At 45.4% G+C, this 17,810-nt stretch overlaps 1 protein-coding gene across 7 annotated transcripts in view; it reads right to left on the bottom strand.

Moving 5' to 3' along the window:
• Nucleotides 1-11,960: 11,960 nt before the first annotated feature.
• LOC122371805 (NFU1 iron-sulfur cluster scaffold homolog, mitochondrial-like) overlaps nucleotides 11,961-17,810 on the bottom strand; it is a 33,544-nt gene continuing 27,694 nt past the window's right edge. For 5 of the 7 annotated variants that reach the window (XM_043348508.1, XM_043348504.1, XM_043348507.1 and 2 more), the window contains 4 exons: nucleotides 15,585-15,719; nucleotides 14,736-14,859; nucleotides 13,975-14,201; nucleotides 11,961-12,552 (listed from right to left, as the gene is read on the bottom strand). In XM_043348508.1, coding sequence (XP_043204443.1) covers nucleotides 12,442-12,552; nucleotides 13,975-14,201; nucleotides 14,736-14,859; nucleotides 15,585-15,719 — 597 coding nt within the window. In that variant the 3' untranslated portion in view covers nucleotides 11,961-12,441. The other 2 variants (XM_043348505.1, XM_043348506.1) reach the window with 2 other exon arrangements.

Here is a 17,810-nt window from a genome sequence, read left to right as displayed (position 1 = left end):
GCTCCAGTGCAAAATGGTCTAACCCTTCAATATCGTCTGGTTTCAACTGCAATAAATTTTCAAATTGATCAACAAATGCCGCTGCCAAAACGCTCTCTGACCCGTACCGTCGTGTGAGAAGGTTCTTAGCTTCTTCGTAGCCGTTATCCAGGTATAAGCAAGCTGTAACGATACTATGTGGCTTGCTTTCTGGAATCATATTCTGCTCTAAATAAAGTAATCTTTCTTCGTCGGTGGACAGCTTTGAGGCAATTTTTAGGTTAAATGCCTTCATGAAATGAGGAAATTCAGTAACATCACCTCCAAATTTGGGCAATTCAACAGGCGGCAAGCGCATCAACCCAGCAGTTATTTCCCTTTCTCGTCTCAACAGTCCTGCAATATTGCTGCTCTCAGTATTTAGATGGCCGTCGTGGCTCCTTCGGTTTGTCGTGTTCGTGTCGTTCGTAGCATTCGATATCGATCTCGGGGTCTCTTTGTCGCGATTCGATTCAACTATTTCATGGTCTTCATGTCTACCTAGCGCCCTCACCTTGGCTCTAGAAATTTCTATAGCCTCTGTATATTCAAGAATTTCCTTCTGTCTTGCCAATTCAGACATCTTTCTATCTAACTCCTGTTTTTCTAGCACAATTTTCAGCTGTGCTTCTAAGCCCGCACGAAGCGCGTCTTCTTCTATCAATTTTAACCTTGTCATTTCAGCGGCCGATGCAGATGTTTGGATAGAAATAGTATCGCTTATTTGAGGAGCTTCGCCACTTCCAGTAATTTCGACGGTATTCCTTCGTTGCCCACTCGGTAAGGCGGCACTAGCTTGGGGCATGTTTTCATTTGCGTTAAATATCCCAGCGGCCTTACTTGGGACAAATTCAGCCCAACTCTCAAAATCAATTCCTTCTTCGTCTAATGCATCACGCAGCGAAGCAACCAGATCAGCCTTATTCCCTGTGGTCCCTCTCCCGCGGGCCTTTAGCTCACATTTCAGTTGATACACGGTGAGTTTGTCCATATTCAATACTTAAGGTTTGAGAATAGTAAAGCTGCGATAGACTTACAGTGGCTGGCTGAAGATTCTGGCTTCAAAACGCAGAATAAATCTTCACGGTAACGTGTTTTAAAATAACTCAGTTTAAAATGTCTTTTCATAAAAGTTAATCGAAGACTCATAAACTTTTGATTACGCTAAATCAGCAAATCAATTATGGCCTTTACCACCGCACTCAATACGGTCTAATTGCACTATTCGAGCATCTTCTTACTCAAATAATAGAAACAAACATATCTCTCTTGAGTTCCATGTTGCCGTTTCTGGAATACATGACATCACGTCATACAACTTGGAGACATAGGTTTAAGGACAACAACACTATGCATTTACCTAAATCATCTCATACAAGATCTAACGTTACAGATATAACCAAGATCGTCACTCTCACTACTAACGAAAGTCGTGTCTATTACCACAACAAAATGCGTACTTACATGAGTCTGCGGGGTTCAAAATATGTTAACACTTAACACAAAATATCACCTAACTATACTCCATATTCAATTTAGCGCAATAAACTTGCAATAAACTCCAGCTGAGACGGAAACAAAATACTGAATTCGAAATTATAAAATCGCGTGACAATTTTCTCGCGTATACACACTGCGGCGAACCCTCTTGCTGGGCGGCGCCAACACCCACCCCCTTGAAACCACGAGGGGTCGAAAACGAGAGGTTTCAATTTAACTTCACCAGTTTTGTCACTGGGCGCTGCATTACTGTCCCTCTTGTTCGGACAGTCGCAGATCGAACCAATCCATCGGAACTAGTTCGAACAGCTTCAATCAAACCGAGTGGCCACTGGCCTCTGGGAACACTATCATCAACAAGCAGAACTGTGTCTCCTGGTTGAAAGTTCTTTCTTGTTTCTGTCATAACGTGCCTTTCTTGTAGAGTCGGTAAGTATTCGGATCTCCACCGTGTCCAAAAAACATTTGCGAAATGACGAGCTTGCTTCCATTTTTTTCTATTTCCATGGTCCGCCTGGGAGAAGACTCCGAATGGTAACGTTACACTCTTAATAATACTCTTAGACAGCTGGTAATCCATCCTGAAAAGCCTGCTTAGTGCTTACCAACTTTCTAACGCTAAGACCTTTTTGACGGCCACTTTGGCGCCACACAGTTTTGGCTACATGGCTCACTCCTGAGAGCTGACAAAAAAGAGCATAACTTGCAGCGATTTACTCCCGACAAATCATCGGCGTCACTTGCTGACTGTGCGTCCAGTTAGCGACAGACATTGGCTACAGACTGGATGGCCTCAATCACCATCAACCGTCGCAAATGGCCCACGTGCGGACTAAATACCGAGACGTACCCGTATCGGAGACCTCTATGTTGCGGCGTAAGCCGTCTCCACAGGAAGTGAACTCTCTAGCAAAAAATATTTTGTCTAGACGAATTAGTTAGCGTGGAGCCTATTCACAGTTGCCATTGCAACCCCAAAAGTAGAAAAGTATGTATAAACAACCTTATGCTCATTCTTTGCACTTTTTTGTTGAAATTGAATAATTAAACAAAATCATTGATATATTTCGGCTTGCGCCATCTTCAGAATGTACAGAAACAATTGTCGACACAAACAAACAAAATTCGATTCCATCAATCAATAAATCGTGCAGCGCTTCAATCAGCTCCTTGATGAGAGAATAATTTCATATATACAGGGTGTTTCACTAAAAGTGTCAAAAAGTAAAAGGCCCTAATGCACATAATAACAATGTTTTCTATATACATTTGCACATCAATTCATCCGCGATTGTTGGACATTTGAATATATAAAAAATGATATCACCGTCACTCAAACCTATTCCACATATCCGCCCCTTCTTTTGATGCACCGTTTCGGCACGTGTCCGGAGGTGCCTCACAGCCCGTTTTCATCTTCAGCGTCCAGACTGTCGGCAAAGCCTTGCATTGTGCTCTTCAGCTCCCAAAGTGATGCGACTTGAGTCTTCCTCAGCTCTGCGAGAGCTACTGACCAAAACCAGAAGGCTAGCGGTGACAGATCGGGGCCTCGCGCTGGCCAGGGGCGGGCGGTGAGGCAGCTGATTATTCGGCTCGGGAACGGAACTTCTGGTCCAGCCAGTTCTTGGTGGCTACAGCCGTTACAGTGGTTGTTTTTGATAACTTGTAAGGGCTTGGCTATTTCTGATGCTGAAATAAGCTTCTTATCTTAAAAGGCCCTAAAAAAGACCCTGACCTTTTCAACGATTCCCGCCGAGAGGTGGGGGCGACCCGCTTTTTTGGACTGGAACCGGCATCAAAGGAACCCTTTTAAACCTCTCAAGAAGCCCTTTGAAACTTTTATAATCTGGGTCGTAGCGAGGTGAGAGAGTGAAACGTTTCCTGAAAAGTCGGCGTACGGTTTCAATGTTTCTGATAGCACCAAATGTAAGTGTAATCCACCGCTCCTGTTGCGATGTAAATAACCTGTTCTTGTTCTGTATAAGGGAAAAAAACGACAAGTAACTTTGGCCTCCTGCCCTCGCTCCATATGAGTGTAAAATATATCTTAAGTGGCCAAAGCATAAATGTCCAAAAATTTGCAACAAAGCCACGTGCGCAACCACGTGCTTTGCGTATTTTATATATCTTTAATAAGCATTTACTTTTTGACACTTTTAGTGAAACACCCTGTACATGGCTCTCGAAATAACGATGCGCCGTCCATGATATCTACGATACATGTACAATATACAACACACAAGATCAATATACAATATACAAAATAACAACATAGAATCTGCATGAATCATCACATTGTTTGGCGCAGCCTAAATCAACGGCACAATCAGACAGTAGTTGTCACAATCAATTTGTGGATATGTACAATATAGTTATGTGGGGGTGTACGATGGACGCTGCAGAAGTGGCCAGCGTTACAGCGTTACTTACAGAAGTGGCCGACTGAGCAACCCCAAAAGCTCAGTTACAAAACAAATTAAGCGTGGCTTTAAATAAGAGAGCCTCTAAAAGAAAAATAAAGGTGAGAAGGAACTTATGGGACACCCTGTAACTAGTTAGTTCACCTTCCCGAAATTAGTTTTTTTGCAATAGAAATCCCAAAATGATCAGGAAAGAAAATAAAACCTTTTATAACAAGATTATTTCTATATTTTGATATAGGAATACTTATATTCTATATGAAATATTGTTTGACGCCGAAGCTTATTACGCGTTGACCAATATTGCGTAGTTCAAACCCATTGACTGTAAGCAGCATGCTGATTGGCTGACGCCGAGCTGAGGCTGAGCTGGCCGCATTCAGGGTATTTCTTCAGCAAGGCATTTCTTTCGGGACGAGAAATGAAATATCTTTGCCTAGAGTGATCTTTGGGCCGTGAAGGTCCTGATTTGTGCTTGTTTCAGCTCAAGCTATGGAACTGCTATTCCAGTTAAAAACTCCATGTTAAAAGTGAACTATTCCCTTAACCCTCGCCCGCACATGGGGGGGGGTTGCCACCCCACCCCCCCCCAGGCAGTCTTTCTGCTCTGCACTCAACATTTTTTGAGCTAGAAGGCTGATTTTTCGTATAGCTGCTTGTCTATTCTTTCTTGATGTCCACTGAAAATTTCAAGTTTCTGTGATTTTTGGTTTCGGAGATATGACCTTGTTTTTCAGGTCATGTCATGACCCAAATGGCCAATTCTCAACATCTTGCGTTTGCCATGGGCCTTGTGAGCTTTTGACACCCTGATTTCGGCCTTTTTTGCCAGTCTTACCTCCCACCTATCATGGAACATGTTGTTCGACGATGTACAGGGGTCAAGGTCAGGGTCAAGGTCAACCTAGGTCATCTAAGATAATTGCGTTTTAGGCAAGCTGAATTTACTTTTTGTGAAGTTTTTTGACTGCATTTTTGGTAAAAGCTTCTCAGATCATGATTTCATGTGATATGGACCCAAAAACAATCGGTGCACACATCAGTATACACACAGACACACACAGACATACAAACACATATAATTGACCTTGACCTAACTTGACCTGAAATGACCTCAGCAGCAAAATTCTGGTCGGATAGTATGACAAAGAGGTTCTAGCTGGCTTGGCACCAGAAAACAGCATCGTCATCGGTATTTGATAAGCAGCGCACTTGATATCCAACGGTGACCCAAAACATCAACATTTTTTAGTTTGACCTGACCTGGAAGGTCAATGACTGACCTGAGAAGGTAAAACTGGGTATCATTGGATTCGTCTCTTCCCAAAGAATCTTTTTGGTCTTTACTGCTAAGCTCTATCTCCAACAGGAACGAAATGGCGCGGGGGGGGTGGCAACCACCCCCCCCCCCATGTGCGTTCTAGGATGGGAAAATGGCATGTGCGGGCGAGGGTTAAAGCATAACTCGGGGAGACCGGAGCAAAGCGGCCACCCGATGCAAGCCAATAATTCACAACTGGTGTTAACTCCAGTTATTGGTTGCCAGTTAGGTATAGTGCTTGCGGTCGTTCGAATGAGTCACACCGGAGTTTCCGGATGTGCGTCAAGTTAGCGTGCCTAAATCGCATGTTTTTTAGATACTCTGACTATGATTATAATTTTACTAATGAAAGCAATAAATGATCTTATTTAAAAAAGTCCTTTTTTACCTAGTTAAAGAGATAAATCACCTAGATAAAGAGTTAGCGTCGTATTCGAGTTCGTTTTCAGCGTCGAGTTTAGAACTTCACCAAACTATGTCAACCGATAGATCTTGACACGCTGGTTTACAAAATATCATTCATTTTGACCTAGGTCAAGTACTTTGACCTCTAGGGGCTTAAAACCGTTTTCGCCGGGATACCAAATAAGTTTATTTACCGTCCGATCGCGCTCAAAAATCCACCAAACCACGCGCCGTGACGAAAGCTTCCCACACAGTCAACAAAATTGCCGATCGAGGTTAAAGGTCAGGATCACATACGCAAAAGCCATTGTTTTTCGACAGGGTACCGGATATAACTTTATTTGTCGTCCGATCGCGCTCAAATGCCACCAAACGACGCGCCATCACGAAAACTCACCGCACACCGCTATCGGACGGTAAATAAACTTTTTATCTGGTACCTGTAAAAAATAACGATTTTTCGCATAGGTATAGGTAGGTATGACCTTGACCTTTGAACTCGATCTGCCATTTTGTTGAGTGTGCGGAAAGCTTTCATCACGGTACGTCGTTTGGTGGCATTTTGAGCGTGATCGGGCGGTAAATAAACTTTTTATCCGGTACCCCGTCGAAAAATAACATGTTTTCGCATATATGACCTCGATCTTTGACCTCGATCGGCCATTTTGTTGAGTGTCGCATAAATGACCTTGATCTTTGACCTCGACCGGCCATTTGTCGATTTTTAAATGTTATTTCATTCCATGACCGTTTGGAAGTTTAAGTGACCTTAACGTTCCTGATCATGCATTGAGTGGCTATCGTACGTCTTCTACCAATCTTAATGCTATTTGCCCATAGGCGCGGGAGCCGGGGGGGGGGGGGCAGTGGGGGCAGCTTGCCCCCCAACTCTGGGGCCGTGGGGGCGGTGCCCCCACAGCTTTGAGACGGAATACCACACTTTTTTTTGCCAATGTTTTCTTTTTGTTGAAAAGGCCGAGGGGTGAAAAATAAGTGGCCTAAAACCGGTGAGAAAACTAGATTTGGGGGTACCCTAGGTTAATCTCTATTATGGTGTGCCCCCCCAGTCGGAATGTAGTTCCCGCGCCCCTGTATTTGCCCCACTAATAGCTAAGCTGGAATGTACAGGGTGTCCGGAAAAAAGTTTACCCAAAGAATCTTGAATAAAACTTGCAGCTTTTATTCAATTCGTCTGAAATTTATATGATGTTTTAACAATGCAATGAGAAGTAAAAGGGCAAAGTTTCATGAGAATCGAATGTGTTTAGCACAAGTTATGGCACGACAAAAAATCACACGATTTTAGCGCTAGCACCACCTTTTATGTGTTTTAACTCAGGCCAAAAACTGGCCAGGACGCGAAATATCGACTATTTTTGAACGTTTTCATTTGGCCACTATCGTGTTCAAAAATGATCAGAGCATCTTTAACGACGGAAACTTTTATTCTCTTTGCTTTTGAAAACGTTGAAAATGTACAACAAAGTCAGACAATTCTCGTAAGCTCTGCTAAACTTCGGCGAACAAACGCAAAAACAGTCGCCTTGCTTCAGGCCAACATCTTCGAGCTTTGGATTGACAAAACTATAGGTATAATTTGGGTACCAAACGATAGCGCGAGCTTTTGGATTTGTAATGAGTCATAATTTATATAATTATAATGCATATAGGTGTTATTATTGATTTCCGTCAGCCCTTACATTGGCACAATTTTTTGAAAAATGTCAATGTTCTAATAGAGCTACAAAAAATTGTACGCTAGTGTACGGTTTCGGACTACCACTGCACTGTGGGTCAAGGAGTTGTATACATGCCCTCTAAATTTCAGCTGCGCCTGACTGCGCCGGTGTTGGGGGTGAACACTTTTTTGAACGAGTCACGTCTGCTCCTGCTGAGCCATGGGACGGCTACTAGCGTGCGTCAAGGGAAAATGCTAGTATTCCTCGTTCATTCTCTCGTCTGTTGTGACGAGTTGGTGTCCCATGGAAGGTCGCCGACCTGTGTGCGACCTGTCGTACCCTGGGGCGTAATCAGCTGACGGCACGACCCCCCACGACACGTGCCAGCTGCATTTTCATGTGTCGCAAGAAGAAAACAAAAGGTCTCTGGAACCGGAGACCGGACAATGTCGGTGAATGACAGTCGTTCATTCAAAAACTGCTAGCATTCCTATGAAATATACGTTTCTTAAATATTAACAGCATTATCTGTGTAATTAATTAAGTATAGTACCTGTAGGTTTATAACAGGAACCTTCCACCCCATGGCTATTACAGTAAATTCATAGATGGGCTCTGGAGCTGTATGGTCGCTACACATAAGTGGTGTCGGTTTCAGAAAATATAATGTCCAATGTCCGTCCAATTTCCAATGCTTACGTCGATTGTCCGTCCAAAGTGTCCAAACCAGCCATTTGTCCAAAGATGTCCGAAACCTACGCAATAGTTTACACTCAACACTCCTATTTAATTTGTTTTTAATGTGTTATTACCAGCTTTAATGTGTTAATCGTCTCAAAAGCTGAGCTTTCTATTCGCCAATCAGTGTTAAACACGATTACTTTATAAAAAATGCTGAGGTGTAGCAAGTGATTGTCCAAAGTTGTCTAAAGTCTGCCGTCATTGCATTGTCCAACCGAATTCCGAACTGGACATTGGGACAAAACCGGAATTCCGAAGATTCAAGTTCCGATTGACACCACTACTACACATGCTTGCTTGATACCTAGTTTATAAACATATTTTCGTACTTGATGAAGCGCAATTAAATATTCATTGTGCCCAGTTTGAGATGGGACTGTGAGCTGAAAGGTGACTGTAGAGACCTGCCACAGAGCACTGATCACGATGATCGGCTTTTGGTCGTCCATTACCTGTTTACGTTCGGCAGGGCTACCATCGGCTTCTTCAGTCAGTATTCATACGTTCGATGTAGGTGGTATGGTATAATGGTATCATTAGTGCTGTCCACCTTTATGAAAAAGCATCCGTTTGCTGCAGTAAGCGTCAGTTAGTATGGCGAGGAAGTGCTTTTACATGCATGTTACATGTTACATAACGCACCATACAATAGGAATTGGTAAGAAGTTTTGGGATACATTCTACTATTTCACGTCATGCGATGGCGGATCCAGTGAAGGGCATAGTGGGTATTTGACCTCCCCATAGCTGAATCGTGTGGGCAAGACTATCCTTTTGCCGCTCCCAAAGCTTTTGGTGATGATAAATACCTATAATACGGCGTCGATGCCTATCTGGATGAAAGGCAGGTCTTTCCGTCACAACCATTCTAAGGGATGGAGCTGACCGCTCGCTGCTGATAACAGATGGAACTCCCCGAACTGCACACAGGCAGATTGCAGACGTAGTGAAGCGTCGTAAAGTTACCGGCGCGGCGGTGGGTCGTGGTCACCGAATGGGTCGGAAACTTTTGCCCTCTTCAAACGGATAAGCCATGGATCCGCCCCTGACATCATGTGACGTAAAACATACAAGACTCTGGACTTAATAAAGTGGAGACAGGGTTAACATCAAGGTAATATCAAAACATACGTTTGAAAATGTTTTTGAAATAAATATAAATATTGTAGGTACCTACCATATGAATAAGTCTTATACCTATAAGAGCATTAAAGGTCACCTGAGGTCATCAACGCTAATTAACAAGGTCATGTCCTCAACCTTGACTTGCCTCGTCGATGAGCCTTGCTCAGACTTACCATTACTCTAAATTTACAGATACCTAAATGCTCGTGCATTCATAGCTAGAACATGACACTATTTGTATATGTTTCGTGACACCTGTGACGTCATAAACAAGTACATAAGCATCTGGTCCGAAACATTTTGCACTTCGAATGATTGTTAGTCTCCAACGTTTCGTTTGAGCCAAAAAACACGTCTGTATCTCATATAGTTTCTTAGTTACGAGCCCTGGCCAGTTTTGGTCCCGAGTTAAAACATAGTGCACCGTGGCTAGCGCCTACATTTGACCCGTATGACAACTCGTAGGCTGCACAAAAAACATATGGAAGCAAAATTGATGTCCAAAAATGCCTATTTCAATGTTCATCAGAGACAGAAGGCTGTTAAGTGTTAAGCTTGTCAATAACAATGCCGATTACGAATATGTGAAAACTGCATGGAAACCTATGGCCAAAACGTACGAAAAAAATGCATTGACGACCGCATGAACAGTTGACAGACAGTATTTGAAGCACTCTTGGTACAGAAGAACAGTGAATCACTGCTGTAAATCACTGCTGATGCATCGCATTATTATAGCTTTTTTTGCTGTTGCAGTGATGCATAAGGTGCAGGTTCTTTTATACGGAAGACTGTTCGTTGTGTTCGATGAATTCATCTTGCAAGCGAAAAATTGCAGTTTTAAGCTGTCATTTCTTTGAAGTGCACCTATCATGATTAAAAATATAAATGCGCTCAAAATTACGATTTTCACTTCTCATTGTTTTGGGATAACACTGTGTAAAAATGAAATAGATTTATCCCGAAGTAAGAGCTGCATTCAAATTTTCGTGTGGACGTTATTTCCAATGACGCTCGCTGGCGCCAAAATCGTACGATTTTTTTTTTAACGTACCACCATTCCTGCTAAATACAACCGATTCGCATGAAACTTAGCCCACTTACTTCTCATTGCATTCTTTAAGTATCGTATAAATTTCAGACGAATTAGATAAAAGTTGCAAATTATATTGAAGATTATTTGGGTAAACTTTTTCCGGACAACCTTTATTTGTCTCGGACGGTAGGCGCGGGGCGAAATGAACGGGGCAAAGTGGCCAGCCCCCAATTGGCCCTACTTTGCTTTCATCTGAACAACAAACGTTATTGATATTGAAATGTCCCTATCGTCATGCGTTTCTTTCGGCCACTTTTCGGTTACATGAGTCACCAAAAAATGCAATATACACTGCTTCTCTATGAGTGTTCTTGCTTTGTTTAGCTACAGGTGGGAATATGACAATATAAACATCCATCCTCGTTTAAACCTTATTGCCATCAACAACTCTAGTCGTAGTATGAGAAAACTATCCTGTTCCTCATGTAGGGGCAAATAAATCGCCGGTGTCCACTTTGCCCCGACTCCGAAGTCCGAGGGTTGGGACAAAGCGGCCAATATGCATAGGTGTAAAGTCTTGCCACTATCTGTGAACGCCCTTAGATATGAAATTAAGTTGAAATGAAAGACAATTTAAGAGGGATAACGTTGACATAAGAAGAATCTTTCCAGGTCTGAAAGTGAAGCGTCGGTCGGCATGTTAGCCCTCGCATGTGTGCGGCGTTTGCCAGCGTCTAATGCGTAGGAGGGAGGTCGGTTGGACGATTGGGCCCTCCTCCCCTGCCGTTCGGCTCCTGATCGAACTAGAACTTCGCGGAAAAAATGAGCGTGCTGCCCGTGACGAGCGGAAGCCGATGATACCCAATTTTAAGGTCCTAGGTCATTGGTTGACCTTCCAGGTCAGGTCAATGACCCAAAAGTCGGGAAAATCGGGACCTGCTAGAACTTCGTAAAGTGAAGCTGTTATGTTTTTCGGGGTGCTGATCACGAAGTTCATGTTAGTTTTGATCACAGATGATGTCTTCATGCATTTAGGCCAAGTTGGGTCAGGTCAGGTCAGGTCGACCAGTAGGCGTCCTGACGGCTAGCCATTGTAGGTGTCAACTACCACTGACGGCGTCGTTACATGTTACGAAGGCACTAAAACTATTACGTAAATGTTCAAATGGCCACTAAATTCGAAATCAGCTCGAAAAACTACCCTAGAAACATGTAAAACTCGAAAAGTGAACCGAGGTCATCAAAGGTCAATGACCTGACCTGACCTTCAGGTGACCTTGACACCCACGGTAATGCGTGGGACGAACATCATTTTACATGTCTGGACGTTCATAATCACAAAAAGACTGGAAACGCACGGATAATGTGAGCTGACATACGTCAAATTGCGATTCCGGCCGTACATGGTCTCGAGAATCAGGTCACAGGTCAAAGTTCATTTGGGTCAGGGTCATGACATTTTTAGGGTAGGTGTAAAATTGATCAACTCCAGGGTACTAAGAGTTTCGACGCGATCGGCTGCTTTTTGCGCGAGTTATTTGCGAAAAACCATGGGGGTCCATCCAACCCCCCCTAAACATGCGGGGGTTCACAAACAATAGGGTGGCCGCTTTGCCCCGGTCCCCCCACACATAACAAACTTTCGGGGCCATATAGGCCAGTGGCGCGACGTGAGTTACGCGTATATCTCGGACGAGACAGCAAAATCGGAGTAATTCAGTTCGGCGACATTTATTTTTCGCCTAATAGGTATATCATTATTTTGTTATTGTTTCAGGCTACTGGAGCAGCAGCATTAGCAATGTAGCAGCAAGCGCCACTCCGCTCATGCCTCAGAGCGGATCACAATCCGTGCCTGCCTACCTGCAGAGCAATATTATGCACCATGCGAAAACAGCAACAAATAGACGCTGAAACTAAACACAACGAAGCCTATTGATTGTGGCACACTCTGCTGAAGTATGCAACATATAAGATGTGGATTGTGGCATGGTACCGATCAGTTTTTTTTTTTTCAAACGGTTACCGCTTCGTATCTCGGCAATGTAATGTGTCCCGAGTTCCTACCAGTAGTGTCACACAGCTTTAAGTTAAGACTGCAGACATGACATCATGTACATCATGTAGCACATCACTGTTTCAGCGCGTCACACAGCACTTGTAACAGAACATAACAGTCTCATCATCAGTGCAACACTATTTGACTTCAGATTTTGACTTGTCGTCGTTGATCTTTTTCTCGAACTTTTTGAATTCGTCCTCGATAACTTCGTCCGCCTCGTCCATGACTTGTTCCACCGAGACAACCTGTAACACCAGACACACTATATCAGACACAAACCGTAACAACTTTGTCCGCCTCGTCCATGACTTGTTCCACCGAGACAACCTGTAACATCAGACACACTATATCAGACACAAACCGTAACAACTTCGTCCGCCTCGTCCATAAACTGTTCCACCGAGACAACCTGTAACATCAGACACACTATATCAGACACAAACCGTAACAACTTCGTCCGCCTCGTCCATAAACTGTTCCACCGAGACCACCTGTAACATCAGACACACTATATCAGACACAAACCGTAACAACTTCGTCCGCCTCGTCCATGACTTGTTCCACCGAGACCACCTGTAACATCAGACACAAACCGTAACAACTTCGTCCGCCTCGTCCATAAACTGTTCCACCGAGACAACCTGTAACATCAGACACACTATATCAGACACAAACCGTAACAACTTCGTCCGCCTCGTCCATAAACTGTTCCACCGAGACAACCTGTGACATCAGACACACTATATCAGACACAAACCGTAACAACTTCGTCCGCCTCGTCCATAAACTGTTCCACCGAGACAACCTGTGACATCAGACACACTATATCAGACACAAACCGTAACAACTTCGTCCGTCTCGTCCATGACTTGTTCAATAGAGACAACCTGTAACATCAGACACACTATATCAGACACAAACCGTAACAACTTCGTCCGCTTCGTCCATGACTTGTTCCATAGAGCCAGCCTGTAACATCAGACACACTACAGGGTGTCCGAAAATTGATTGCGCACTGTCCATATTCACGTATCTCGCACGTGCTCCCGCCAAACCGGTTAGAGAGGTTCGTCCGTCTCGTCCATAAACTGTTCCATAGAGACCACCTGTGACACTGGAGGATATGACATCAGACACACAACAACTGACACAACATTGCGGATACTGACATCGGACCGTGGACACACATCGGCCGATACCGGGCCCCGAGAGACGAGCTCCACTAGGGGCCGATACTGGGCCCCGAGCGACGAGCCCCACTGGGGGCCGCCTCTCGCCAGTCCCAGTGGCACCGAGACGAGCTCCACTGGGGCCGCCTCTCGCCAGTCCCAGTGGCACCGAGAGACGAGCTCCACTGGGGCCGCCTCTCGCCAGTCCCAGTGGCACCGAGAGACGAGCCCCACTGGGGGCCGCCTCTCGCCAGTCCCAGTGGCGTGACTGTCAGCTCGGAACGGCGAAATGTGAAACAGACCATGAGGAGTCGGTACTTGGTCCCAGAGGCGGATGGAGGACCGATTGGGCTAATACCGAGGGTGAAGAGATACTATACTATTGGAGGCGGAGCCATACTAAGGGTGGAGAGAACGGATGCACCGCTCCAGTCGTTGCCGTCGCTCCCCCCCCCCGCCCCGCCCTCCGTCCGTACTCCTCCCCCACCTGTTCCGCACCTCGGGCACGTAGAACTGCAGCATGTTCTGGACGCCGTTCTTCAGCGTGACCACCGAGCTGGGACAGCTGGTGCACGAGCCCTGCATCTTCAGACGCACCACGCCGTCCTCGAAGCCCATGAAGACGATGTCGCCGCCGTCCTCCTGGACCGTGGGACGGATACGTGTGTCCAGCAGCTCACGGATCATGGCCACCACCTCGTCCTCGTCGCCGCTCTCCGCGCCATCTGTCGGAGAAAAATACAACTACAGATCGCCGCTCTCCGCGCCATCTGTCAGACATGGACACAACTATAGATGCACGGAGACGCCGACAGGCCGGGCGGGCAGAGGCTGAACCGGCTGAACGTGACAATACGAGGATTGAGATTGAGATTGAGATTGAGATTGATATAGTATCCCGTGGTGGTATGTATATGTAGCTTTACAGCTTTACTATCTCCAAATTATCATTGTTAATTCATAACGTTATAAAACCCGAGAACGGTAGGTACGGGGACCCGCAGTTGCTACTGTACAGCGACCCTGAGTAAATTGTCCCAGCACCCTCACAGGGAACAACGATAAGCTGTCAGAGGGCACGCACAGAAAACCTCAGCTGCCCTTGTACAGGGACCAGCAGTCGATATCAATGTTATCCGTTGTTACTGGACAGGGCAGACGGCTAGAGTTGGGGTTCGTGTACAGTAGCAACTGCGGGTCCCCGTACCCAGTGACGTCATCTCGCCTTCCCAAAAAGTAACCCACTGACGTCATCACACCTTGACGTCCGTCGGCGGCGTCGTAGGCGGCCTGGTGTACGACGGGCAGTCCCGACGTGAAAAAGTCCATCAGGGTGGCGAAAATCTCCGGTTTGATGACCTTCCACTCCACCTCGTCATCAATCTTACCACCGGGAGGGAGGGCAGGGTGGGTGTGAGTACGGAGACGGAGACACACAGGGAGACGGAATACACAGAGGGAGTCTGAGACGGGACATAGAGACAATATCAGTGTAGAGACACCACTTGTGACGGAACAGACACAGAGGGGATCGGGAGAGACAATGTGAAAGTCAGTCAGCACAGATACAAGGAGAATGTTGGAGGAGAAGGAAAATAACGTTAGGAGAACGTAAGGAGAGGCACAAAAAGAGCCTCAGAAGAAACGCAGAAAGAATGTCAGTATAGAGGTAAACAGTAAAGACACACACGGGGAGTGTCGGAAGATACGCAGGAACGTCAGTATGACACACCATTACGACGACTGGCATGTCGCTAGCGTGACTATGTTCAGGATTAGACTCCCCATAGGAAGCGCCGCATGCAGCTGGTTTGTGAGTGAAATCAGCGATAATTTCCCTTCACGACACACAAAAACATATTGCTTAGTATCCTTAGCTTATCCATCAGAGGTATCAATGGGGTAAACGATATTCACGATCAGAGTTGCAGTGCCTCGGTTACAGTCGCAATGACACACGGTGCCCCTATACAGTCTAGAACACAACATCCACTGTCTACTCCCGATCTAAAAAAATGTGACGAGGCTTACTCCTCTAAAAAGTCACGGCCTTACTCCTCGTCACTGCGGAAAGGGTCGAGGGTCACACACGAATCTTAGTGCCTGACCTTGGTGACCGTGATGAAGTTTGGGGCGAGGAAGACGGACTTGACGCCCGGGATGCGGAAGAGCAGCTTGGCCAGCGGCGAGTGCTGCGCCGTGGCCACGGTGGGGAAGTCGAGCGTGCCGCCCTCCTCCAGCACCTACCGACAGAGCGGGGGCACGACGTCAGTGACTGCCTTCTGGTCATCTGACCATCCCTAACCTGCAAACACGGGGATGGGGGCTGGACAGCCTCATTCTGAATTGAACTCTTCACGCTGAATTAAAAGCAGGGTCTGGCGAAATCGCTGTCTTGTTTAATTTCGCTGAAAACGCTCGTCCCAAACAGAAACGTGACATTTTTCGATGAAAGCTAATTTGGAAAGGTTAAGAGCGTAGTATCGTCAAGCTTAATGGGTGCAGCTGCAGTGCATGACAAAAGAGCTATGCAGTTTTAACGTGACCATCCCACCTTAACCCGCGCACCGACGGGGGGGGGGGGGCGGATATCCGCCCCCCCCTGAGGTTTTTCGCGAATAGCGGGAAAACCGCGGCGCGTAGCGCCGCGAAATTTGGTATGACTATAACCTTATCAATTTTACACATGGTGTGCAAGTTTGAACTTCCTACCTTTTAAGGTCAGGTCACCAGGTCACTTTGAATGACCCAACCTCAAGTCACTTTTTTGCAACTTTGTCACCGTGCCACAGCTACAGTATACGAATACTGCATGGGGGAGCGGGCAATAGCAAAAAGTATTGCCCGATGTGACGTCACTGTCGCCCGAGGGTGAAGACCGAAATAAGTGCTATTGTCCGAGGCGAAGCCGAGGGCAATAGCACTTGTGGAGGTCTTCACCCGAGGGCGACAGTGACGTTACAGAGGGCAATATTTTTGCTATTGCCCGCTCCCCCATGCAGTATTCGTTTTATTACATGGCAAACTCTCGGAATCTTTACTTAGTACTCATTCATCCCGTAATAAAAAATATCAAAACACAAATATCATGGTACAATTGAATGTATTGGATATACAATCATAGCCACGTCACATGTCTACGGCACACACTTAGTTGCTTTACATGTTAAAGTTGATATAGCACTCACTACGTTGATATAGCAATAGCACTCACTACGCCGTACTTGAGAGTGTGGAGACTCTTCGATTTGTAGCGTTCACCGTCCTTGCGTTTTACAGTAATGAAGAACTCCTTCACAGCGTTGTCCAGGACATCGTTGCTGTGCATGCAGCTTTCAACAGATATGCCTTTTACTTGCAAGAACTCAATGAAGACGTCTTCTGCTGATTTAATCACCTTTTTTAGTGCCCTGAGCCCTGCGCGATGAAAATAGCTCATCCAATTAATGCGGCTCCAACAAATTAAATCGGGGTATTTGAACGGACATGTTCAAATGACGGCCCAGTTCTTGATGACTTGACTAGCCAATCACGAAATCAAACTGAACAGTCTGAGAAAACGACGATAAAATTACGACATTTGAATTTTTGTTCAAACACCACTGCGCGAGCAACTTACTATTGACCGTTGACATGGCAACCGCTTCTCACCTTCAGAAAGGTCAGTAACCTGACACTGAAAGGTCAGTAACCTGATGTCGGGCAATAGTAAAAAATATCTCATGCCAAATTAACACAGGAGCCATGTAATAATAGATGTTGGAGGCCTTTGAAAGTCGCAGGATATTATTATGTCATTAGTAGCTACAATTTGTATATCTCGGAATTTTTATATCGGTGACCTAAGGTCAGGTCAATTTCGCGACCTCCCCATTATAAGTCAATGGGGGAAAAATCAACTCCCTGTTTTTACCACTAAAACGGGTCGGAATAGCCCCATATACTTTACATGACTTCATATACGATCAACCTTCACTACCTTGAGGTCTGTTTTGCTGTTGGGCAGCTGTGAGGTCATGTGACGTCATCAAAGGTCACCAAAGGTTTTTGGCCAATAACTCCGTACAGGAACAAGATACAGACGCGTGGATGGTCTCATTGTGTTCAGCTCGTCAAGACGCATCGAATGATATACATGATGACCTCGAGGTTACGTGACCTGAGGTCAACCTTTGACCTTGACCTTTCGAGGTCAACATATATATATCATTCGATGCGGATTGACGAGAGGATCACGATGATGCCCTTAGTTTGTTCCTATCCTGACTAATTCGAAAGTTATTCGAGAAAAACTCTCTCCATATCTAGCGCCACCATTTTGACTTTTTCGACCC

Source organism: Amphibalanus amphitrite, unplaced genomic scaffold (genome assembly GCF_019059575.1).
Source record: "Amphibalanus amphitrite isolate SeventyFive unplaced genomic scaffold, NRLGWU_Aamphi_draft 001280F_arrow, whole genome shotgun sequence".
Classification (NCBI taxonomy): Eukaryota; Metazoa; Arthropoda; class Thecostraca; order Balanomorpha; family Balanidae; genus Amphibalanus; species Amphibalanus amphitrite.
The sequence above is the reverse complement of the archived record's forward strand: the minus strand, read 5'-3'. Positions and strand labels throughout refer to the sequence as shown.